General features: G+C 39.7%; 1 protein-coding gene across 4 annotated transcripts in view; it reads left to right on the forward strand.

The window, feature by feature from the left end:
- Positions 1 to 26,735, forward strand: part of LOC136864193 (histone-arginine methyltransferase CARMER) — a 466,045-nt gene that overhangs the window by 297,261 nt on the left and 142,049 nt on the right. For all 4 annotated transcript variants that reach the window (XM_067140868.2, XM_067140869.2, XM_068226203.1 and 1 more), the window contains exon 9: positions 17,569 to 17,756. In XM_067140868.2, the coding sequence (XP_066996969.2) occupies positions 17,569 to 17,756 (188 nt within the window). The remainder of the gene's footprint in view (positions 1 to 17,568; positions 17,757 to 26,735) is intronic.

The following is a 26,735-nucleotide window of genomic DNA, read 5'->3' on the forward strand; positions in this document are numbered from 1 at the left end:
ATGATCTTCTTTTTTGAGATAACAGTAGCCTAATTAAAAGAATTCAACACCATTTTCATTCACTTTTACCCCCCCCCCCTTCCACCCAAGTGGTATTTCCAAAAACTAAAAATACACGTTTCTTTATTTTAGTTCCCCTTCAGAGGAGTTAAAAACAAATCACCTATGTTTCTTTACATTTACAGGAGATTCCAAATACCACATTTACGTCTGTAACATTCTACGTTTCTCAGATATTCTGTAGATATAGTCTTTCAAAAATTTCACACCAATTTGTCACTCCTGTTTAACCACCATTAATTGGATTTTCCAAAAACAAAAAATACGTGTTTCTTTATTTTAAAAGGAGATCCCATATACACATTTTCAGTTCCTTAATATCTTCTGTTTCTGAGATATATGTATCCTCATTAAAGGCATTCAACCCATTATTCACCCTTTTACACCCCTCCTATTGGGATTTACAGAAATAAAATATGTGTTCCTGTATTTTTAAAGGAGATTCTAAATATCAATTTTTACATATGCAAACTTTTTAAGTTTTGAGATATAGATACACTCATTTTAAAAGTCCACCCCCCTTTTCACTCCCCCACTATTTGGATTTTCCAAAAGAAAGAAAAAAAAAATGTTTCTTTATTTTTAAAGAAGATACCAAATACCAATTTTCAGGTCTGTAATATCATCAGGTTCTGAAATATAAGTAGCCTCATTAAAGGCATTCAACATATTTTCACCCTTTTCGACCCTTCCTATTGAGATTTTCCGAAAACAAAAAAATACGTGTTTCTTGAAGGAGATCACAAACACCAATTTTCAGGTCTGTAATACCTTCAGTTTCTGAGATATTAGTATCCTCATTAGAGGCATTCAACCCCTTTATCACCCCTTTTCGCCCCTCCTGTTGGGTTTTTCCGAAAACAAAAAATATGTATTTCTTTAATTTTAATGAAGATTCTAAATACCAATTTTTACATCTGTAAACTTTCAAAGTTTTGAGATATAGATACACTCATTTTAAAAATTCACCCCCCCCCACCCCCTTTTCACCCTCCCATTAATTGGATTTGCCAAAAACAAAAACAAAAATATGTGTTTCTTTATTTTTAAAAGAGATCAAAAGTATCAAGTTACAGGTCTGTAATATCTTCAGTTTCTGAGATTTAAGTATCCCCATTTAAGGCATTCAACCCCATTTTCACCCCTCCTATTGGGATTTTATGAAAAAAATATACTTATGTCTTTATTTTTCAATGAGATTCTAAATACCAATTTTTACATCTGTAAACTTGAAAAGTTTTGAGAAATAGATGCACTCATTTTAAAAATTCGCCCTCTTTTCACCCCCTATTAATTTGATTTTCCAAAAACCAAAAAATACATGTTTCTTTATTTTCAATGGAGATCCCAAATACCAATTTTCAGGTCCGTAGTATCTTCAGTTTCTGAGGTATGAGTATCCTCATTAAAGGCACTCAACCCCTTTTTCATCCCTCCTATTGGGGTTTTCCGAAAACAAAAAAATACATGTTTCCTTATTTTTAAAGAAAATTCTAAATACAGATTTTTACATCTGTAAACTTTTAAAGTTTTGATATATAGATACACTCATTTTTAAATTTCACCCCTCATTTCACCCCCTTAACAAAGGAATATCAAAAAATCCTCTCTTAGCGAGCACCTACATGTTAATATGAATATATCCCCAAAATTTCATTTCTTTATGTCCAGTAGTTTTGGCTCGGTGATGATGAATCAGTCAGTCAGGACAAGTTACTTTATATATATATATATATATATATGTGTATATATATATAGATTTGGATACCAGCCTTCATTTAAAATCTTAAAATATATTTACCATTATAAGCAGTATTCTTCTTCTTTGAAATGGGCCTACTTTGGACCACGCTTGTTCAACTGTTGGGCTTTGATCTTTGCCCAGTATTGTCGCATCTTCTGGTGGTGTAACTCCTTTCTCTCTTCTGTCCAGGGGGTACTTCAGGGTTTTTCCTGAAATCCACTGACTTCCTTCAGGGTGCATCTCACAGACTGTCTGTTTTGGAGATCTGTTGTTCCTAGTTCTTTAATATCCTTCTTGGTTTCTGTCAGCCAAGTGGTACGAACCTTCTTGTTTGGCAGAAGCTGAACAGACGGTTGGTTGGTCGGTTTGGAGGCAATCTTGCAACATGGCCATAGAAAGCTACCCTTCTTTTTCCTTGCGCAGTCAGAGAGCAGTAGAGCTCAGAGTTATGTCGCCTTTGGAATTCCTCATCTTCCTTTGCCAGGCCTAGGATCTTCCTGAGGATTCTTCTCTCTCTGACTTCCAATTTCTCTACCAGACCTCTTTGGTTCATGGAAAGACGCTCCATGGCATACAGGGCTTCTGGTCATGTGACTGATGTGTAATGTTTTAAGTTTCAGGTTGCGTTACAGGCATTTCTTGTTGTAGGTGTTCTTAGTCAATTGATAGGCTAGTTCCAATTTGTTGACTCTTATGGATAATGATGCTCTTTCTTATAAGTTAGGTTCAATCCATTTGCCAAGATATTTAAATTTCTCAGTCCTCTTGATGTTTCCCTGCTCTAGTAACATCTCTCTGTTAGCTTCTTTGATGTTGGTGAAGAATTCTGTTTTATCCAGTGACACATGAAGACCCACTTTGGCAGCCTGTTTCCTGAGGCAGTTTACCTACATTGTTGCCATTTCAAGAGAATCAGCAGTCAGTGCCATGCCATCTGCAAAGGCCAGGCAATCTGCAACCAATCCATCGTTTTTACGGCCCAAGTAGACACCACTCTGAACATCCAAGTTGATCAGTTCCTTGCTCCATTCTCTCACAACCTTTTCAAGGACACAGTTGAAGAGAAGTGGAGTAAGTCCATCCCCTTGTCTCACTCCAGTTTTTATCTTGAAGCTTTCTGAGATCTCGCCTCTAAATTTAACCTTGGAATGGGTGTTGGTCAAGGTTTCTAGGATGAGTCTGCAAGTTTTGTTGTCAAACCCTAGTTCCTGGAGTACTTTGTTAAGCGTTTCTCTATCAACAGAATTGCAGGCCTTCCTAAAATCAACAAAGGTTAGGGTCGCGCAGCTGTGAGCTTGCATCCAGGAGATAGTGGGTTTGAACTCCACTGTCGGCAGCCCTGAAGATGGTTTTCCGTGGTTTCCCCATTTTCACACCAAGCAAATGCTGGTGCTGTACCTTAATTAAGGCCACGGCCGCTTCGTTCCCACTACTAGGCATTTCTTGTCCCATCGTCCCCATAGGACCTATCTGTATCGGTGCGACGTAAAGCAAATAGCAAAAAAAAAAAATCAACAAAGGTGACGACCACCTTGCGGTTCCTCATCTTGGAGTATGCAAGTACAAGTTTTAAGGTTGAGGAGCTGTTCAGCACAGGATTGGGTTTTCCTGAAGCCTCCCTGATATTCTCCCACTTGACTATACAGCTGATTTTCTGCCCTTGTTAGTAACGCCTTGGAGAGAATCTTGTATGTTACCGGGATGAGGGAAATTCCATGGTAGTTGTTTAGATCAGTAAAATCTCTCCATTTTTGTGAAGTGGGTGGATCAGAGCCGATTTCTAATCGGGTGGTAATTTCTCTGTTTCCCAGATGTCCTGGTTGATCTCGTTGAGCTTGCCCACGGCATTGCTTCCAGCACATTTCCACAGTTCAGCAACAATAGAGTCCTCTCCAGCTGCCTTATTATTCTTAAGAAGTTGAATGGATTGACCAGCTTCTGCCAATGAAGGAGGCAGCGAGTCCGGGTTTGGTGTGGATTGTTTGTAGTCGAAGTCTTTGCTGGGTGGGTCACAGTTGAGTAGGTTTTTGAAGTACTGAGCTAAAATGTGGCAGTTGTCCTTGTTGTTAAAAGCCAGTTTGCCTTGTGAAGTGAAGGCTTGGCGGAGTGTATTTTCTGAGTCTGCTTGAAGGTTCTGTAGAAATCTCCGGTGTTATTCTTAGCAAAGCTCTCTTTGATTCGGGTTAGTTGGTTTTGTGTGAAGGTCCGTTTGGTTCCTCGAATTATCTTGGCTGTAAGCTTTCTTTGTTCCAAAAAGTTCTCCCAATTTTCCTTGGTCTTTTTAGAATTCCACTTCACCCAGGCTGACTGTCTTTGGGCTATTGCATTATCACAGTCTTCAGTACATCACAGATGCTTCCTTCTTCTAACAAGGGGGGCGAGTTCATTGGCCGCCTTGACAAGAGTCTCCTTCAGTTGGTCCCAGCTGTTGAGATCTGTATTGTTCAGTCTCTGCCTTACTTCTTGACTGTTCTTAAGTCGCTCTTTGTCAAATCTTGTGTAGTCTAGTGACCTTTGAGAGGTAGTGGTCTGAGTCCAGATTGGAGCTTCTTAGTACCTTCACGTTTTGTATTTCCTTTTGAGATTTCCATAAAATGGCCACATGATCTATCTGAAATTCACCCAGGTTTGTATTAGGTGAAATCCAAGTCTTCTGCTTCCTTGGCAGGTGTTTGAAGGCTGTTGACATCATGACCAACCCAAAAAAAGTCCTACACAGATCCACCAAGAGTTTTCCATTAAGGTTGATTCGCTTATGTGCCGGTTAATTGCCCACTATGTTTCTGTATTTTTTCTTTCTTCCCAATTGGGCATTAAAGTCACCAAGCAGCCAGGCTGAGTGGTTCAGACGGTGGAGGCACTGGCCTTCTGACCCCAACTTGGCAGGTTCGATCCTGGCTCAGTCCGGTGGTATTTGAAAGTGCTCAAATACGTCAGCCCCGTGCCGGTAGATTTACTGGCACGTAAAAGGACTCCTGTCGGACAAAATTCCGGTACCTCGGCGTCCATAAAAGTAGTTAGTGGGACGTAACATTATTATTATTAAAGTCACCAGCAGTATGACGGTGTGGCTCTCAGGAAGATTGGAGAGAATATCCTCTAAGTCTTCCCAAAATTTGTCACTTCTGTCTGGATTGCTTCTGTTGTCCTGGTTGTTGGGACCATGTACATCGACTACACTGTAGCCCTTGTTAGCACATTTGAGAGAGAGGATGGATATACGACTGCTCGGGGAGGTAAAGACGGTGACTGAATCCAGAATCCTGTGACTGATTATAAATCTGTACCTAAGTGGAGTACATTCTTCATTACCCGCTGACCAACTTTTCCTTTGAGGATTTTGTAGCCTTGGGACTCAAAGGCATGCTCGTCCGTAAATCTGGCTTCCTCTCCTGCTGTCAGTACTGTGTTGTGTCGTGTTAGTCAGTCAGATGTTTCAGTTTACCCACTTTAGCAGTGAGTTAGCATTAAATGTTGCAAAGAAGCTTTGCTGTCTTGATCTGAGTTAATGTCCGGTGATTTCAGGATGCTCCAGTGAGCGTCAAATCGAATGACCTGCACCTGGTGAGCCGAACATGTCCTCAGACACTCCCAGCACTAAAAGCCATACGCGATTTCATTTTGTTTCATCCTTAAAGCATGTCGGTGCAGACTCCCCAGAATCGGAAGGTCCGCTAACGTCACCATGGGTGACAGTGGATTGGTTACCACCTGGGGTAGTGCATTCGGCGAAATTTTCCTTCGTGCTCAGTTGAAGATTCTTCATGGGACATTAGCGAGCCACCGTCCAAGATACTACCCTAGTTGTTAGCTTGGGAGGCTTATTATTCGAGGTTGTCACCCCTAGACAGGTCGCCTTCACTATGGCTAAGGAGCCCTGGCCACACCACTCTTCCCAGGTGCTACACTCTGGGCCATTGTGTACCGAAGATGTTCACGGTTTTGGGCTGGCATTTCCTCCAAACCCAACAAGTTATGGTTTTCCCACCAATACCCGGGTGGCTGATTGCAGTGGTTTCCCACTGGGCGATGGGGTCGCCACATCCCTACGCCTATATTATTATTATTATTATTATTATTATTATTATTATTATTATTATTATTATTATTATTGTTGTTGTTGTTGTTGTTGTTGTTGTTGTTGCAAATGTGTTTTCTATCAAGCACACATTGCTAAACAATGAAAATACAATAGCAATAGGATTATATTTATAAGTACAAAAATTTTAAACTTGTTTGATGATCAGAAAATAAAACAGTATGTACTTAAACTAGACCTGTAACTTTAAAAAAGGAGGCAAATTACTGTACACTTACGTCAGTGTAATGCAATACATCTTGGTTCTATTGTAAAAATTACACATCTTTACTCTTTTAATTTTAGAAGAAAAAGAAAACCCCTCAAGTTACTTGAAAAGAAACTGGACACAGATTGAATGGAATTGATAATATATGTAATTTAGGAGACAGATGTGTTTTAGTAATAGTATACGCTTAGTTCAGTTTAATCCAGTGCCATAAAAAAATAATTATTTTTTTATTACAGAGCTCTTTTATTTTATAGCAGTAAACATGTAGTAAACATGGGGTAAACATGTAGTGTGCAGCCATAGCTAAAGCTGTGGTGTACTCATCATCTTTTGCATTTGAAACTGTGTCTGGATACACTTATTAGACATTTGCACTTGTAATGAGTGCTTGATAGAAGGAATGGAAAACATTAGACATAAACTTCAGTAAATAAAGCATGTCCTTATTCTTCAAGAAAGAGATTGGTGAAGCTTCATTGTATGTATTCAGTGGTGTAAATGTAGTGGTTCATCCCCTCCTTAAAAAACGTTCTTGAAATGCTCCCTCATCAAGGATAGTCTTGTAGAAGAGAATGCCCAATTTATCCTTCTTGTAATGTAGCCACTTGATTTCTCTTCAGTTCAGGCGGTCACCGTTGTTATTAACACGTCAATGTTGCAGAAAGCCTTCCAGTTGTGAGGTAATGTCAAGGAACTAGTTTCCCTCCATTTCTTTGACTATGAATGGCTTCTTCGTTACATCCTGTCTCATTATCTGTGCCAAGTCGTGTGTGTTCAATGTTACCTTTAAACTTTCTCTTGCATTTTTCTCTAATACTAAGATCCATATCACTTTCCATATGTGTACGACTGGATACCAGGAATTTGTTGCCAGTAGTCTGGAGGGTGGCTGAATCCTGTAGGGCAGCCATGCAGATAGCTGTAACATGACAGTTTTTATTTTGTCCAACACATATGTCAGAAAACATTGTTACATGCTTGGCTTCTGCCTTGATATGAATCACCTAGTAATCACACAGGCAGGAACTGCTATGGAGAGGGAGATAATGCTCTATATGCATGCATAAAATACGCTTTACAGTGGTGAAAATTGTTTGAATCACAGCATGCTGGGCAATGATCTTTGCACGGCCACAACTGTGATTTTAGCAAATTAACACGGAAAACATGCCAAATCTTCGATTATATTTGAGATTGGAGTTAGCCTGGACTTGCATTCTTCCACAAGGCTTACTTGAGAACTCAATTTCAGTCATATGTGCAGTTAACGCACATTACCCACCCACCTATCAATTGTCTCGACCACACTAGCTAGAATATAAAGCATTGGGAAAAAATCTCCTTTAAAGGACTGTCAAAAGACATTAAATAGGCAATTATACTCCAAACATGCACAAACCCCTTAAATAGGCATTTATAGGCACAATGAAATCAATGGCTTATTGTAAAAAAAGAGCCTAGAATGGATTTATGTCTTAAAAGCCTATGTTTCTGTAGACAGGAATAAAATAGGCAAACAGGCAAATTCTCTTCCCCCAACAACTCTCATCTCCTTGGTAAGATGATGTGGGTTGGTGCTTTAAAAAATATATATATATATTGAACCTGCATGATCGGGGTCATAATTTAATCATGATTTGATATATGAAAGAAAATAGGGTACAATTATTGAAGTACAGGATTTTAGTTGACAATATTTCATCTGTGAGCGGAGGACGGGACACAGTGGAGCCTGGGAGATTAGCTCGTCACAATGGGTAGAGAGCTGCCTCACATCGGGGGGCCTATTAATTTAGGGGCCAGAGGATACGGATGTTCACAAATGTGTTTCGTACAAGAAGAGAAAGGCTAGCCAGAAACAATAGAAAGGGTTGCAACATTAGCGCTGCGAAGGTATACTTTGGTGAGCACAAACTTCCCGTTACGTCACGGATTCTCGGAATCAGAGAATGGAAAGGTACAGAGTTTTCCACGGCAATCATGGGTTAAGTTGTTGCAGGTGAAGATTCAAATCGACCGCTCGTTCGTAGACCAATCACAAAATTTAGTTGACGACTCAGGAATACCATCTTGAAAGATCTGAGTGAAATAATATAGTTTCGAAAGTAATCATCAATAAATTATTGCAGTTATATGGATCAACTTACGGAACATTTTAGATGTCATGCACGGAGGAATAATCAATACTAAATTGCAAATTAAATAAATTGAAGACGTACTTTCTTGGAACATGAGCACCTTGATTGCTATTGGCTGGAAGGTGACCACGCTGGGAGAGATGCTATCAAGCCCACGAAAAATCAGGAGCGATGGCTATATCTCCAAAATCTATGATCGTTAGATCATATTCAATCCAGTGTATGTTCCAAATGAGGGGATTAATTTGATATAATTTATAATTTCCAGTTCGGAGTGCAAGTGCCGATTTGAGAAATCCACCCCCCTCTCTCTGAGAAATGACGTCAGCTACGCCACGAGGAAGGCATTCACCGATAAATATGAGCGCAATGAACACTCACCAGCTTACTCTGAAATTTTATTTTGACGCTGACTCGTCGCCCGCAGCTTAGTCAGAATTTGTCGTGTGCCACTGATTCAACTGGCATTTTGTACGAACGACCGCGTATACTTACATGATGTGTTCGTGTGTGGGCGAAGTGACTTGTAGTGTTTTCGTCGTGTTCCAGTCAGTTGAGTAAAGTTAAACGTTCCAAATCACGTAACAATTTGAGACTTTGAGATATATAGTTTATGAAGTCTAAAGAGTAGATAGTATTTCCAAGGAGAGAAAATACTCTCTTTTCCTAAAAACAGTAAACGCAGAGGTACGCTACTATGTGATGAACAGTACATGAGAATAACAGTGAATTAATTGAGCCTGTATTGTAGGAATCGAACCATCTTCATAATAAACTCTTCAAGAGTGCAACGTGATTCGGACGGGCCGGACAATGCGAAGCACGTCGGGCGTTTATATTGACACTCCGCCGTTGTGTTGAGTCCTTTGTGCGAAAAAGGGGACAAAGAGATAACAGTGTAAATAAATTAATTTGGGTCTAGGATGATTAAATGTTATTATAGTATTCCATTGAATACCAACAGTGTTAATATTTGAAATAGTAAATGTGTGATAATTTAATAAGTATGGCGGAATGCCAGGAAGTTATATGTGACGTGCAACCACCCATTATGGAAGGGTAAATAGCAGAGAGGGCCAAATGGGTCTCTCGTCTGCTATGCCGCCAAGGATTACAACTACCAGATGAGTACCAATGTGTAAATATACACTGACTGACAGAGCAAATGCAACACCAAGAAGGAGTGGTCAGAACTTTATGCCAATTGCAGGGTAGACTGACGTCACTGAGGTATGCTCATGATGTGAAATGCGCCGCTGTGCTGCGCATGTGGCGAACGATAAATGGGACACGGTGTTGGCGAATGGCCAACTTCGTACCGTGATTTCTCAGCCGACAGTCATTGTAGAACGTGTTGTCGTGTGCCACAGGACACGTGTATAGCTAAGAATGCCAGGTCGCCGTCAACGGAGGCATTTCCAGCAGACAGACGACTTTACGAGGGGTATGGTGATCGGGCTAAGAAGGGCAGGTTGGTCGCTTCGTCAAATCGCAGCCGATACCCATAGGGATGTGTCCACGGTGCAGCGCCTGTGGCGAAGATGGTTGGCGCAGGGACATGTGGCACGTGCGAGGGGTCCAGGCGCAGCCCGAGTGACGTCAGCACGCGAGGATCGGCGCATCCGCTGCCAAGCGGTGGCAGCCCCGCACGCCACATCAACCGCCATTCTTCAGCATGTGCAAGACACCCTGGCTGTTCCAATATCGACCAGAACAATTTCCCGTCGATCGGTTGAAGGAGGCCTGCACTCCCGGCGTCCGCTCAGAAGACTACCATTGACTCCACAGCATAGACGTGCACGCCTAGCATGGTGCCGGGCTAGAGCGACTTGGATGAGGGAATGGCGGAACGTCGTGTTCTCTGATGAGTCACGCTTCTGTTCTGTCAGTGGTTTGTTTTGTACGTACGACTGTACAAACATACATTTATGTCATCACTTCACCATGTGCTTGTCCTGTACTTGTCTTGTAACATTATGTAATTGATGTACAAATACAGTAGAGTCCCGCTCATCCGACCTTTGCTTATCCGACATTCCGTGTTATCCGACACTGGTAGACTTAATTTGAACTTTTGGTGGAGACTAAATTCAGGGACACCCGGTGTGGTGGAGAGTGCGACCGTGGGACAAGCATTGGCCTGACCGCTGGCGGTAGGACCGGTTTTTCTCTCAAGGACAGGTGCAGTGAGTCTTCAGTCATTGTTCATTATAGTATTGGTTGGGTGTGGATGTTATAGTTTTCATATCCTTTGTGAGTATGGTGAGTAAACGGAAGAAAGTGATTGTTTCTGTGGAAGACAAGTTGAGTGCATTAAAGAGACTGGACAAAGGGGAAACTCTTCAAAAAGTGGCTTCAGATTATGGTGTTTGACGTGTTACAGTGGGAGACTGGAAAAAAAAAGAGGGAAGAAATTGAAAAATGGTGCTCTACCAGAGCAACAAGTGATGCACTGAAAATTAGAAAAACAATGAAAAAGTGTGAGTACGAAAAAGTAAGTGAAGCGCTATTTCTTTGGTTCACTCAACACCGGGAAAAGAGCCTGCCAATATCTGGCCCCATTCTACAAGAAAAGGCGGTGTATTTCCAGAAGGAGTTTAATGAAGGGGACCCTAATTTTACTGCCAGTGCGGGGTGGCTTGATCGGTGGGAAAAAAAAAAAAAAAAAACGGTACGGCATTAGGCAGCTTAATATCTGTGGAGAAAAACTGTCAGCTAAATCCCATGAGGTTGTGAAATTTAAAAAAGGAATATCAAGAAATAACTCTTGCTGAAGGATTAACCGGTGATCAGATTTTTAATTGTGATGAGACTGGGCTAAATTTCAAGATGCTGCCATCAAAAACTCTCGCAGCCCAAGCCGAGACGTCTGCACCTGGCTACAAGCGTAGTAAGGAAAGAGTTACTGTTCTTGCCTGTAGTAATGTTACTGGGAACTTAAAAGAAAAATTGCTTATGATTGGTAAAGCAAAGAAGCCTAGGGCTTTTAAAAACATTTCTGTTAATGCTCTTCCAGTCCATTACATGAATCAGAAGGCTGCCTGGATGTCTGCTGACATCTTTAAAGACTGATTTTTTTACACAGTTTGTTCCAGATGTAGAAAAATATCTAGCTTCGAACAATCTCCCTATAAAAACGCTTCTTCTACTAGACAACGCTCCATCACACCCAAATGAAGAGCAACTTAGAAGTGGTGTCATCAAAGTCATGTTCCTCCCTCCTAACGTGACGTCATTATGCCAGCCAATGGACCAAGGTGTGCTGGAAACATTGAAGAGGAAATATCAGCGGAAACTCCTTTCTTCCCTGATTGAGGAAATGGACAATGGCAACGACATGATAGAAAAGTTCAAACAAATCAACATGACAGTCTTGGGAAGAAGTTGAAACGACAACATTAGCAAAGTCTTGGAACATATTGTTGAGTGAGGTTGAACATCGAGAGGTGGTACAAGAAGACATGGAAAATATTGTGCCCCTACTAAATTGCATTCCTGGCTGTGAGGATGCTACGACTGAAGATGCGAGTAAGTGGTGTGCACAAGATCAGGTGTTTGAACTAACTGACCCTGATATTATTGATTTTGTGAATGCTAATGGAAATGAGGATGATGATGAAGAAGAACGAGGCATTGCAGAACAAGAGGAGAAAACGATGACTCACAGTGAAGGATTAAGTGCATTGGAAATGGCATTAACCTACGTTGAGCAACAGGCGGAAGCAAGCGCAACGGAGGTGCTGATTTTTCGTCGATGGTGGATCTCGCAGCAAGAAAACGTGGATCAGCAGGCAAGCAGACATTGTTGACAAGTTTCTTTTTGTAAGACATTTGGAATGTTTTCGTTCAATACTGCATGCACTGTACAATTGAACTGATAATGCAATAAATAGAGTACCATAAAACAGGTCATTGTTTTAGTACTAGAGTACAGCCTTCCTGTTTGTTTCAGTTCATTTTCAAAGTTGTTCTGTATTATCCGACATTTTTGGTAATCCGACACACTCCAGGTCCCGTTTAGGTCGGATAATCGAGACTCTACTGCGTACAGTAAACCAGCATTTTTCCCCTCCGCGAGATCCTTGGTCAGCCATTGATTATGTAATACCTCTACCAGTGATGTTCAATTTTGTTACCGTTATGTCAATGTGGAACCCATTTGGAGGTGATTTTATGCTTTCCCAGCTGCTTCTTCAGGATTTGAAGCACAGTCGGAGGTGCCGGTCTTGTATTGTGGTGTTCCGATTCGCCAGCACTAACGCGTTAACATTCTGCGATCATCATCACTTACTGCAGGATGACCAGGCCGTGGCATGTCTGTCGCATTGTGCCGTCCATCTTTGAATGCCTTGACCCACCGTGCTACAGCCTCTTGCAATCCTTTGTAACACTGACTTGCATTGCGACCTCTAGGGCATTCAACTTTCAACCAGCTCCTCTGATCTTGCTTCGAAATCATTACAGTTGTTCTCCATGAGCACACACTCAAAACTGCGTTTTTGTTGTTATCGCTGCACACGTGCATGGCATGTGGAGGGCAAGTTAATTAACGCCGAGGTAGGGTGGGTATCTAAGCTACCTCAGGTATACATTATATTGCCTGGCCACTTTTCATGGCATTGTTACAGCATAGTTGTCACTATTAAAAAATCAACCCATGAATGAAGTTCATTACTTCATCCCTCATAGTCGATTGCGGGACATCTAACTCCACTGAACGTTTACGGGTTGACTTTATCAGCAATAGTTCATCTGATTCTGCCACAGCAACATAAGGCTTGGCACGAGTGCTTGTCTCCTGCTATGTGGCGCATCATGAACACATCCTGCCGCAAAGGCTTTCTTTCCTCATATTAGTAACATTTGCCAAAATGGCAATGGTTTACTGAAATCCACAGCAAAGTCTCTCATAAAATCTTCCATAGTCTTATGTGTTGTTGAACGTTTGTGAACCCACGCGCAAGCCACGAAATACTCTTCAACACTGAAATCACTTGTATTTGCCATCATGTTTCTCTTTTGACTAATCCGAGCAAGAATAATGAAATAATGAATAATAATGAAGGCTGCTATTGACTCAAGAACATTGTTGTCAATTACTGTGTTAAATATTTTTTAAATGTCTATACATTACTTTTCATTATGGGCTAGTGTAAAGGGACTCTTTGCCCACCCTGTATATATTTTAAAAAATGATACATTTATCACTTCAAACACTGCATATCGCATATCATTTATAGTAAGTCATTGCTTAATTGGTCGTGATGAAAATAGTTTGCAAGAAACTCCATTCTCTGATTTTTTTTTTTTTTTTTTTTTTTTTTTTTTTTTTTTTTCAGATGTTGTCTTCTGAGAGAAATACTGAAATACCTATGTATTATGATTACTTTTGTGTTTAATATTGCATCAGAAAGTTTACTGTTCTTATATTTAGAATAATGTTACCTATATCACTAAAAGAAGACTGATAGTGTTAAAGATATTTTAAATTTGTGGAGTATCAGCACTATTTACAGATATTATGAAATTATACAATATAACAAACTCAATGTTGTATATTTTTTTCTGATTTCCAGTTATTACTAGGGTGCAATTTTATTCACAAACTCCTAGCTTTTATAGATATATCTGAGTAGATGAAGCTCTGGTTAGACAATCAATCAATCAATCAGTCACTACTGATCTGCATTTAGGGCAGTCGCCCAGGTGGCAGATTCCTTATCTGTTGTTTTCTTAGCCTTTTTTTAAATGATCGCAAAGAAATTGGAAATTTATTGAATATCTCCCTTGGTAAGTTATTCCAATCCCAGTCGCTAACTCCCCTTCCTATAAATGAATATTTGCCCCAATTTGTCCTCTTGAATTCCAGCTTTATCTTCATATTGAGATATTTCCCACTTTTAAAATCATCACTTAAACATATTCTACTGATGTCATTCCACGCCATCTCTCCACTGACAGCTCAGAACATGCCACTTAGTCGAGCAGCTCGTCTCCTTTCACCCGAGTCTTCCCAGCCCAAACCTTGCAACATTTTTGTAACGCTACTCTTTTGTCGGAGATCACCCAGAACAAATCAAGCTGCTTTGAAGATGAAATGAAATGAAACCTTCCTTATATTAACACCTAGGTACTTACAATGATCCCCAAAAGGAACTTTTACCCCATCAATGCAGTAATTAAAACTGAGAGGACTCTTCCTATTTGTGAATCTCACAACCTGACATTTAACCCCATTTGTCATCATACCATTGCCTACTGTCCATCTCTCAACATTATCAAGGTCATTTTTCAGTTGCTCACAGTCTTGTAACTGTCCGGCTCCATGGCTAAATGGTTAGCGTGCTGGCCTGATTCCCAGCAGGTACGCGAATATTAACCATCAATGATCTTCATCATCATTTCTTTCTCATCACAACGCGCAGGTCGCCTACGGGAGTCAAATCAAAATAACTGCACCTGGCGAGCCGAAGTCCTCGGAACATCCCGGCACTAAAAGCCATACGCCATATCATTTTCATTTCATCTTGTAACGTATTTATTACTCTGTACAGAATAACATCATCTGCAAACAGCCTTATCTCTGATTGCACTTCTTTACACATATCAGTGATATATAGGAAAACATAAAGGTCCAATAATACTGCCTTGAGGAATTCCCCTCTTAATTATTACAGGGTCAGATATAGCTTCGCCGACTCTAATTCTCTGAGTTCTATTTTCTAGAAATATGGCCACCCATTCAGTCACTCTTTTTTTGTAGTCCAGTAGCACTCATCTTTGCCAGTAGTCTCCCAGTATCTACCCTATCAAATGCCTTAGATAGGTTAATCGCAATACAGTCCATTTGACCTGAATCCAGGTTATCTGCTATATCTTGCTGGAATCCTACAAGTTGAGCATCGGTGGAATAATAACCATTTCTAAACCCAAACTGCCTTCTGTCAAACCAGTTATTAATTTCACAAACATGTCTTATATAATCAGAAAGAATGCTTTCCCAAAGCTTACATGCAATGCATCTCAAACTGACTGGCCTGTAATTTTCAGCTTTATGTCTATGACCCTTGCCTAGATTGCGATCAAAAAGCCTGGATGAAATTCCAAACCTCTTCGCAGTGCTCATATGGAGTGAGGGCATATGATGCTGTTGATGGTGATTCATCCGTCGGATTGGGACGTTAAGCCTTGAGCAGACTCCTTGGTGCTATTCGACAGGAGTAGGCTATTTGCCAGCACCAGAATTCACCCCCCTCCTACTATAATATATCACGTCATTAGTTTCATCTCAGTTAACTCCTCTGATGAGGTTGATGTCAGGAAGGGCATCTGGTCATAAAAACCCACCAAAGTACTTTAGATATGGTACTTTATCCCAACCCTTTGCCTTTAGTATATCCCCAGAAATCTTATCAATTCCAGCCGTTTTTCTGGTTTGCTACTTTTGTATCTTACTGTAAATGTCATTGTTATCATAGGTAAATTTTAATCCTTCTTTAGTATTAGTCATCTCCTCTATCTGGACATTATCCTTGTCACCATCAATACTTCTACAGTTGAGCACTAACCTTTTTATGTCATCCCTACTTGACTTCCATTTCCCTGTACCCTTATCACCACTACCTAGGCCACCCTGTTTCCCTGAATGTACCTGTCTATAACCCTTCTAAACAAATTTCCTAAGTTATATGTACCACTGCGGTTTAAGTGAAGGCCATCTGAGCGCAGATCGCTGTCTCCTACCCACCCATTAGGATCTAGAAATCTCACTCCCTGTTTCCCCACATACCCACTCCATAATCTCATTTAACCCATTGAGCCCTGCATATTTGTTGGATTGAAACTGCACTGGAGCTGGGATTATTTTGGAGGGAATGTAATGTCGCTTCATATCATGAGAAATTTCTTACTTACAAGACCATTAAAGATTTAAATATCATGAAAATAAATGGCTTTCATACAATGAACTGCAGAACAAGGAATACATTTTAAACATTTTATTTTATTAGCATTACGGGTCTGTACTCAGTCCGCGTGCTGAGCTGTAAGACAGTATTCTCCTTGCACTTCCTTTTCGATTTCCACATCTATTTATTCTTCAGGAGCATTGCTCACGCAATTACTAATATTACTACTAATTTCACTGAAAAATAACATTCCTAATCATCATTACTTTCTAAAAGGGGTTATATATCAGTAAATTTCAGTTGTTTACTGGCAGCCATCTTGTTTACAAGCAAATCTCGAAGTCTAGAGATAGCCTACTTCAAACTAATATTACCAAGCACACTATCGGTATATATTAGCAAAGAGCACATAACAATGCAAAGAAAGAGTCCCTACACAAGTCACAACTGCAACTCACGCTGCCATCTCTTGAGGAAAAGTTGAATTACATTGTAAAGTAAGATAATGGAACAGTTCCGTGATCTGGCATTTGGCCCACCGAGATGAAGCGCAGAACGGTTCCGTGGCTCGGGCCCAATGAGTCAAATCCCCTATCACCTTCCAGTCAGTATCCCTCCTACACAGTATTCCACTGATAACTATCTCCGCTTCCCTAAACCTCACCCGCGCTGCATTTACTAGATCCCACACATGGACTATGTTGGTACTTTATACTGCTTGTCTTACGTTGTTAGTACCAACGTGAAACACTTCCACCTTCTCCCTTCCCTCTTCCTTCTCTTCTACTTTCCTCATGATCCCACACATCCCCAACTATGTTGGTACTTATACCTGCTTATCTTACGTTGTTTGTACCAACATGAAACACTACCACCTTCTTTCCCTCTTCCTTCTCTTCTACTTCCCTCAACATCTGCCTCAACCTAATTCCTGGATAACATTCTACCCTGGTTCCCTTTCCTCCACACACTTTCCCCACATGTCTAACCATGGAATCCCCTATGACCAGAGCCTCAACCCTACCCACTTCATTTGATTCCTCCCCTTCTGGTCAGCCATGTCTTTCCTGACTGCTGCAGAAGCTACTTCCTCCTCACTTTTCTCCCTCCCATGACCCTGTTCCCATGCCCATACTTTTCTCCAAGTGATCATTACACACTGTATGATGCTGGCAGGCTTACCGCTCTGTTTTTACAGTCTTTGACTCTACAGAATGAGGAGTTTCATTGTTATTTTTACTTTCTTGTTTTATTTTACTTATAGCATGAAAGTGGTAATTTTCTTGGCATTGATGCATCAAAATTTCATCTACTTACATTGCTCTTAAAAAATACAGATATTTCTAATAGAAATTTATAATGGCTGTTTGTTTTGATCTTATGTTAATTATTGTGTTGTAAATGTGCAGGCAAAGCTATGACGTAACAATAGAGCTCTATGTCGAGGGTACTGGTACGCGTTCCTCTAACACTTTGGATCTGAAGAATCCATACTTCCGGTACACTGGTCAGGCAGCTCAGCCTCCTCCAGGGGTCAGCCATACTTCCCCGAGTGAAAACTACTGGAGCCAGTTAGATGCACAAGGGGCTCGTCAAGGTGAGCTTTGCACACGTTTGCTTACTGTCTTCTTTTATAACCAAAAAGCTATCGTACTTCCATGCTGCTACCTAGTTTTAAATTTGTTTCTATTTATAGTTCATGTATATGAAAGTGTAACTCAGTAATTTGCTGTTTTTCAATCATTTACTTTTTATTTTGGAATTATAATTATCCATTATTGCAGTGGAAAATCTCAAAGTAATAAAGTGGCTAAGGAAGTGATTTGACATAAATAATTATATGACTCAGGTGACTACTTGTCATAACATTTTTTGCTCTGTCTTTGCTAGTAATGAATACTTAGTCATCAACTGGGAGGATCATTTTGTGTTGTTCTGGTTCTGAATGATCTTTACTGGTGTAGTATTATTCATTCTGTACTATTCAGATTTCAGGTGAAGAATGTAGACTTAAGTATTTCCGCAGGGTAGTATTTTGGGGCCTGTTCTTCTCTTAATCTGTGTGATTTATCTTCCTCACAAATTACAGAAAATTTAGACCGGTCTGGTTGGATCATGGTTCGGTAAAAATAAATTAAGGCTGAATTTTTTTTAAAACTTCTGGTTCAGAATTACCTTTACTGGTCAACATTTGAACATTCTATATACTATCATACTGTCTGAAAACATGATATATTGTAACAGCTTGTATGATAACAGTTGACTATGTTTCACTGTAAGATTGAGAGTCATTACCAATATAAGTTGTACCTTCCTATGATGGGTGAGCAAATGCTCCTTTTCAGCATGTGAAGCTATTTTTCTTTAGCAAGAATCATTGTTAATATGAAGTGAACAGTGCAAATGCTGTTAGTGAATAAAGAAGCCAGGGATTTCAGCACAGAAGACAATTCACTCTAGAGACATTCAGCATTAGATGATAATCTCAGGAGTTATAGGCACTGAAAATTTCAAAAGCTACTTTTTGTGAATATTTGTTGAAGATTGGATACACTCTTCTTGATGAATGGGCTTGCATAGCCTGTTAAGAGAGAAAATGTTACCATCTGTTTCTCTGCTCCTAAAGTGCTCCTTATCTGGTACAGCCAGTAATCTATGTTATCAATGAATCATTTTCTAGGGTCAGTTTCTTAATCTCTTTTTACAAGTTGTTTTATGTTGTACCGACACAGATAAATCTTATGGCAACAATGGGATGGGAAAGGGCTAGGAGTGTGAAGGAAGTGGCCAGGGCCTTAATTAAGGTACCACCCCAGTATTTACTTGGTGTAAAAATAGAAAACCACAGAAAACCATCTTCAGGGCTGCCATCAGTGGGGTTTAAACCCACTATCTCCCGAATGCAAGCTCACAGCTGCCCTAACCACCCAGCCAACTTCTTCGGTCCCAATCTCCTAAAAATAGCTGATGTCATCCCCGTGTTCCCGTGTTTAAGAGTGAAAGTTTATATGATTTACATTAGTTACAGATTTGCAGTTATTAAAAAATATTTGAGTGTGCTATGAGATATCAACTTACTAAATTTTAAACAACTATAACTTGCTGAACAATGCACAGCATGGGTGCAAAGCCAGCAGAAGTACTTTGCTTTATCATACTTTACTTAGTCATACATGCCCTAAAACTGTGTTAAGACTTAACAGGTTATTTTTTTCTAATTTACAGTAGATCTGCATTTAGGACTGTTTCCCAGTGGCAGATTCCCTATCAATTACTTACCTAGCGTTTTCTTAAATAATTTCCAAGGAGTTGGAAGTTTATCGAACATCTCCTTTAGTAAATTATTCCAGTCCCTAATTCCTCTTCTTATGAATGAATACTTGCCCAAATTAGTCCCCTTAGACCATTGCAGACCATTATTTAAAAGGCTAAAGGTACTTCCAATACCAAATATGTACATAATGCAATGCACTCTACTCATGAAGCAGAATATTGATCACTTCAGAAGGAATTGTGACGATTACAGTTACCAGACGTGAACAAGAAATAATATCTTTATTGAGCACCAGAGTAAAACCATTGCCTTGAGATGTGCAGAATTGGTTGGAAATCTTCTGCTGAGTAACTGCTTTTATAGAACTGAAAAATATATGAAGTAATGTTGATGATGCTGTTATTAACTTGTAAATGTTCTTAATATCTTGTAAATAGCCTTAAAATGTATGTCACGATCTCATTGGTTATATACTTGTCTTTAATACCTCTTGTCAAGAGTTTTGTTTAGTCTCTTGTAAATATATTATTAGGGTTCGGATCACTAAAATTGGCCAAATATACAAGCACATATGCTCTAAGGTTAAATATATTAGTTCCCCTAATAACACACTACTTTTGTTCATTTCTTCTCAGACAACAGCATTGGGCTAATGACCTAGCTGTTAGGATCCTTTAAACAACAAAACCAACAGCATTAAGATATCTCCTGCTGAGTAACTGCTTTTATGAAACTGAAAAATAGATTAAATAATGCTGATAATTAGGTACCCAAAAATATGGAAAAGATGACCAAACATGTGTGCTTCCAACAAATTAATTTTTGCCACTAGTTCTTTTTAATTAATGTTGATCTGCATTTAGGGCAGTCACCCAGGTGTCATTTTTCCTAGCCTTTCCCTAAATGATCTCAAAAGAAATTGGAAATTTATTAAACATCTCCCCCTTGGGTAAGTTATTCCAATTCCTAACTCCCCTTCCTATAAATTAATATTTACCCCAATTTGTCCTCTTGGATTCCAACTTTATTTTCATATTGCGATCTTTCCTGCCCTTAAAGACGCCGCCCAAACTTATTCGTCTACTAATGTTTAGGGTAAGAGAAGGCCTAATGGCCTTACTACGCCAATAAAGACATTTATCTATCTATCATTCCACGCCATCTCTCCGCTGACAGCTCGGAACATACCACTTCTGGTAATGATAGTATTATTAAATTGTAAATGTTCTTAATATCTTGCAAATAGCCTTAAAATGTATGTCAATACCTCATTGATTATATACTGATCTTTAATACCTCTTGTGAAGATTATTGTTTAACCTCTTGTTAATATTTTATTAGGGTCACATACCACTTAGTCAAGCAGTTCCCAAACTTTGCAACATTTTTTACGCTACTCTTCTGTCGGAAATCACCCAGAAGAAATCGAGCTGCTTTTCTTTGTATTTTTTCCAGTTCTTGAATCAAGTAATCCTGGTGAGGGTCTCATACACTGGAACCATGCTCTAGTTGGGGTCTTACTGGAGACTTACATGCCCTCTCCTTTACATCCTTATTCAAACCCCTAAACACCCTCATGACCATGTGCAGAGATCTGTACCCTTCATTTACAATCCCATTTATGTGATTACCCCAATGAAGATCTTTCCTTATATTAACACCTAGGTACTTACAGTGATCCCCATAAGGAACTGTCACCCCCCAGTTATTAAAACTGAGAGGAATTTTCCTATTTGTGAAACTCACAACCTGACTTTTAACCCCGTTTATCATCATACCATTGCCTGCTGTCCATCTCACAACATTATCAAGGTCATTTTGCAGTTGCTCACAATCTTGTAACTTATTTATTACTCCATACAGAATAACATCGTCTGCAAAATGCCTTATACCAGGCGAGTTGGCCGTGCCGTTAGGAGCACGCAGCTGTGAGCTTGCATCCGGAAGATAGTGGGTTCGAACGCCACTGTCGGCAGCCCTGAAGATGGTCTTCTGTGGTTTCCCATTTTCACACCAGGCAAATGCTGGGGCTGTACCTTAAGGCCACGGCCACTTCTTTCCAACTCCTAGGCCTTTCCTATCCCATCGTCGCCGTAAGACATATCTGTGTCGGTGTGACGTAAAACCACTAGCAAAAAAAGTGCCTTATCTCTGATTCCACTTCTTTACTCATATCATTGAAATATATAAGAAAACATAAAGGTCCAATAATACTGCCTTGAGGAATTCCCCTCTTAATTATTACAGGGTCAGATAAAGCTTCACCTACTCTAATTCTCTGAGATCTATTTTCTAGAAATATAGCAACCTATTCAGTTATTCTTTTTTGTAGTCTAATTGCACTCATTTTTGTCAGTAGTCTCCCATGATCCACCCTATCAAATGTTTTAGACAGGTCAATCGCGATACGGTCCATTTGAACTACTGAAACCAAGATATCTGCTATATCTTGTTGGAATCCTGCAAGTTAAGCTTCAGTGGAATAACCTTTCCCAAACCCAAACAGCCTTCTATCGAACCAGTTATTAATTTCGCAAACGTGTCTAATATGATCGGAAAGAATGCTTTCCCTAAGCTTACACGTAATGAATGTCAAACTTACTGGCCTCTAATTTTCAGCTTTATGTTTATCGCCCTTTCCTTTATACACAGGGGCTATGTAACGTGCTCCTGCCATGATCTTCGTACCTACATTTCTACGTGTTCCTGTGACAATCTACCTTTCTACATGCTCATCTACTTTCTGCATTATTATGCTAACCTGCTTCTACCATCTATGCCTTTATGTATTAATTATTTGATCTTATTAATGAAACATTTTGTGCTCACCTGTCTCTCATCTCTCCGCTCCTGTAACTTATTGCATACTGACTGTCTCTCTGTGTCTATCTTCTACTATCTGCGTCATCTGGTACGTCATCAAAACTTCTCAAACCCACTAGTCTCCGCTTCCTCGCAGATATATAATGGATAGCCTCGCTCGTCTGGTCAGTCTGGCATTGTCCTTTGTACTGTGTGTGTGAGTGGAGGGGCTATTGATCTTGTGCGGCTTATCCGTGCGATACCTAATCTTTTCCGTCCAACTGGAACTCTAATATCATCTACTTGGGATCTGGGTGAGCTAAAAATCTGCATACAATTCTCTGGAACTCTAAAATTGGCCGTTCAGGCATGCTGTTTATAATCTCTAGTTTTTTTTTTTTGGTTGTTTTTTTTTACTTGCTTTACGTCGCACCAACACAGATAGGTCTTATGGCGACGATGGGACAGGGAAGGGCTAGGAGTGGGAAGGAAGCGGCCATGGCCTTAATTAAGGTACAGCCCCAGCATTTGCCTGATGTGAAAATGGGAAACCACTGAAAACCATCTTCAGGGCTGCCGACAGTGGGGTTCGAACCTACTATCTCCCGAATACTGGATACTGGCCGCACTTAAGCGACTGCAGCTATCGAGCTCGGTAATCTCTAGTTTTTGGAGGCCTTGATCTGTGCCTTAACAGTTTTTCCATTATTGAAGCTTCATATTTACCTTCTGCTGCATATTTAAAATTTTCCTGATGAGATCTTCACCACGGATGAAATTGCGAAAGCGATACAGAAAATGAGGAATAACCGAGTACCAGGAGTAGATGGAATAAGAAGTGAACACTTAAAGCAGACAGCACAAGAATACCTACCGATATGGACCTCCCTTCTAAATAAATGTTTAGAATTAGGAAGTATACCAGACGAATGGAGAAAGTCAACAATCAAGCTATTATACAAGGGAAAAGGAGACACAGAGAACCCAAACGCGTATAGAGGAATAGCATTGCAATCTACATTACTGAAACTCCTAACAGGAATCCTCGCCAAAAGGCTGGCAGAGAAGCTAGAACCCCTTCTACCAGAGGAACAGTTTGGTTTTAGAAAGGGAAGGTCCACGACTCTGGCAGTAGAAAACCTGTTGGAACAAATAAAACAGACGATAGAAAGACCAAAAGGAAAACTATATGTGGTTTTTGTTGACTACTCAAAAGCCTTTGATATGGTCAACAGAAAGGTATTAATAGATAAACTGGAGGAACTAATTGGAAGAACGAGCACAACGACTCCGATATTGAACATACTGGCAGAAAACTACATACAGATAGATGATGGAATAGACATATCTGACTGGCTGTCACAGACAAACGGCGTCCTCCAAGGCGATCCACTCAGCCCTATCCTGTTTAATGTTCTCACGAACGATGTCACCCAAGGAATGGCAGGAACAAGCACATACGTATATGCTGATGAGATGGCCATCGCAGCGACAGATATAGATAAACTGCAAGTATCGCTAAACACACTATGTGAATGGGCGGAGAGAAACGACATCCAAATAAACGAAGAGAAGACGGAATTGGTAGTATTTAGCAAAGGAGAAGACTCACTGAAGCAGAGAACATCAAATGCAATGGCAAACTACTCAAGAGGGCTAACAATTTTAAATATCTAGGTATCACAATTCAAACAACGGGAAAGAGTTTCAGTTTACATATAAGATCTAGAGCAGTGGCGGCCACTAGAGCTATGAATGAAATCAGAAACATCACACAACTATCGATTAGCACAGCTATGGACCTGTTTAGGTTAAAGATACTACCTGTTCTGACGTATGGCCTAGAATTAGTGGGAGAATACCTCACGTACAAACAGCTGGAAGAATTGGAGCGAGTAAAGGCTAGATACCTGAAGAGAATTTTAGGAGTCCCGCAGAATGCAAGATCGAGGCTATTGTATGAGCTTACCAGGGAGACCTTCCTAATAGAGGATCTGAGATGCGAGCTCATACTTCCAGCTAGTACCAGCTTCAAACAGCTTATACAAGATCTGCATGAGAAGAAAAACATACCGGAGGACTTCTATGCAACATCTGCTATGCAAGACAGGACCTGGATGGAAGCTAATCATGATATGCGACACGTGACGACGAGGTTGGCGATCCATGGTTTCCACCACAAGGTGTGCTGTAACAAATTATTTCACGAACCAAATAATGAATGTGTGTGTGAGTTGTGCTTGGAATTCTGTGATAGATACCATATTATAAAACGCAGGAGTAGACAGAAATCCATCGTAGCTTATAGCGAAGAAAAGTAATGTGTATGTAATTTAAATGTAATGTAATGGTATTCTGCATGGCATGTGCGCGTTTCCAATAATAATTTCTCACAAAAGGTAATTATATTAACTTACACATATATAATACAATCACAAACATTATATTTTACTTTCATCAAAGTCTCCTCCTTTGGATTTAATGACTGCCTCAAACTCGAGGCATGCGGTTTTAAACATCGCTCACTCCGTAAATGACTTAATTTCCATTGTCCAGTTTTACACTACTCCGTTTCGGCAGCTTTTTAACGCTCTTAGTCCTTCTACGTCCATGCATCAGCTCTATAACCTAGCTCAATTTCATGCCATTAATTCTTTGGGACACATTTCTTATTACTCATCTATCCCACCCGCTGTGGATCGTCGTACTCCACCTTCTACTTCTTTAGCTTTACCCTCTACGTACAGTTCTTCTGACAATACTAGTTCTCCTATTATTTGCTTCCGTTGCAAAGGAAAGGGTCATATTTCTAGGAATTACGCTACTTCCTACTTGAGAAACGCATCTTACAAAGACTTAATAATAAAAAATCTTCCACCTTTTTGATACTTATACTTGCATTTTAGCAAATCAATTAATAATACACAGTATATGTTTCATTCCTTTTTAGAACATCTTCAGCTGTTTTACATTGCTTAGGTGATTTACAAAGTATTTATCTTTTTAAGAACATCATAAACAGGTACCTTGTTTTACTTAAATACTATGTTAATTTAAAATAAATTAAAAACAATGTGGATAGTTGAATGGGGAAATGAGAGGGAAATGGATCTACTTATAGTTAGCGTATTTAAAAAAATATATATTTCTGTTAATTTGAACAGATGTAAAAAATTCTTCCAGCACTTTTATCACTAAAATATTCCGTTCGTCTTCTAATAAAAAGTTTTTGAAAAAATATAACTTTCCTTTGTCACTCTTCTGAATATTTCTAGGTACTCACTTCATTTACTCCCTCCAAGGTGGCTATTTGTTTTAAATTTATAAAATGTCCCTTGAATTCGGTTCGTTCAGGAACCTTGAAGCTGATTGCTGTTGTGCTATTAATAAAGGAGCCTCCCCATTATCTTGCTGTTGTCAAAATCCACTCCTACTATGACCTTGGAGAAGCTACGGCCGAAGCAGCCTTCCGTCTTGTGTAGTAATGATGTGTGTGTTCCAATGCTTGCTCCACCTTTGGAGGAGGCAATGCTGTTTATGATGTTCTTAAAAAGATAAACATTTAGTGAATCACCTAAGCAACGTAAAACAGCTGAAGATCTTCTAAAAAGGAACGAAACCTGTACTGTGTATGATTAATTGATTTGCTAAGATGCAAATATAATTATCAAAAAAGTGGAAGATTTTTATTGTTATTAAGTCTTTGTAAATAGGATTTGATAGGGAAATGAAGCTGATTTCTTGCAAACGCGTCTTACCCGCGTCGTTAGACAGTAGACGTAATGATGGGAAAAATCTGTCTTCTATTGTTCAGTTCCCTCCCAACTCTATTCCCAATGGTTGTTCATTGCTACTTAAATTTTCTTCTCATACCTTTTTGAGCGAGTGTTCTTCATTCGCACCTCGTACATCTCATATTGTTTGACCATTAATAATGTCACTTCAGTTGCTCTTCTTGATTCTGGGGCTGCTGTTTCCTTTATCAGTTTATCTTTTTTTGAATCTTTGCAGAAGAGTCCCTCGAACCCAAACAATTTTCTCTCTTCATTTAGCAGGGGTATCATCAATTCTCGGAGCCGTTAATTTTATTACCTTTACTCCCAAGGCTGGAACTGTTCAAGAATGGAGAACGTCAGCAGCCGTGACTAGGACCTTTGGAGGAGGCAATGCTGTTTATGATGTTCTTAAAAAGATAAACATTTAGTGAATCACCTAAGCAACGTAAAACAGCTGAAGATCTTCTAAAAAGGAACGAAACCTGTACTGTGTATGATTAATTGATTTGCTAAGATGCAAATATAATTATCAAAAAAGTGGAAGATTTTTATTGTTATTAAGTCTTTGTAAATAGGATTTGATAGGGAAATGAAGCTGATTTCTTGCAAACGCGTCTTACCCGCGTCGTTAGACAGTAGACGTAATGATGGGAAAAATCTGTCTTCTATTGTTCAGTTCCCTCCCAACTCTATTCCCAATGGTTGTTCATTGCTACTTAAATTT

This window comes from Anabrus simplex, chromosome 2 (assembly GCF_040414725.1).
Source record: "Anabrus simplex isolate iqAnaSimp1 chromosome 2, ASM4041472v1, whole genome shotgun sequence".
In the NCBI taxonomy this organism is placed as follows: domain Eukaryota; kingdom Metazoa; phylum Arthropoda; class Insecta; order Orthoptera; family Tettigoniidae; genus Anabrus; species Anabrus simplex.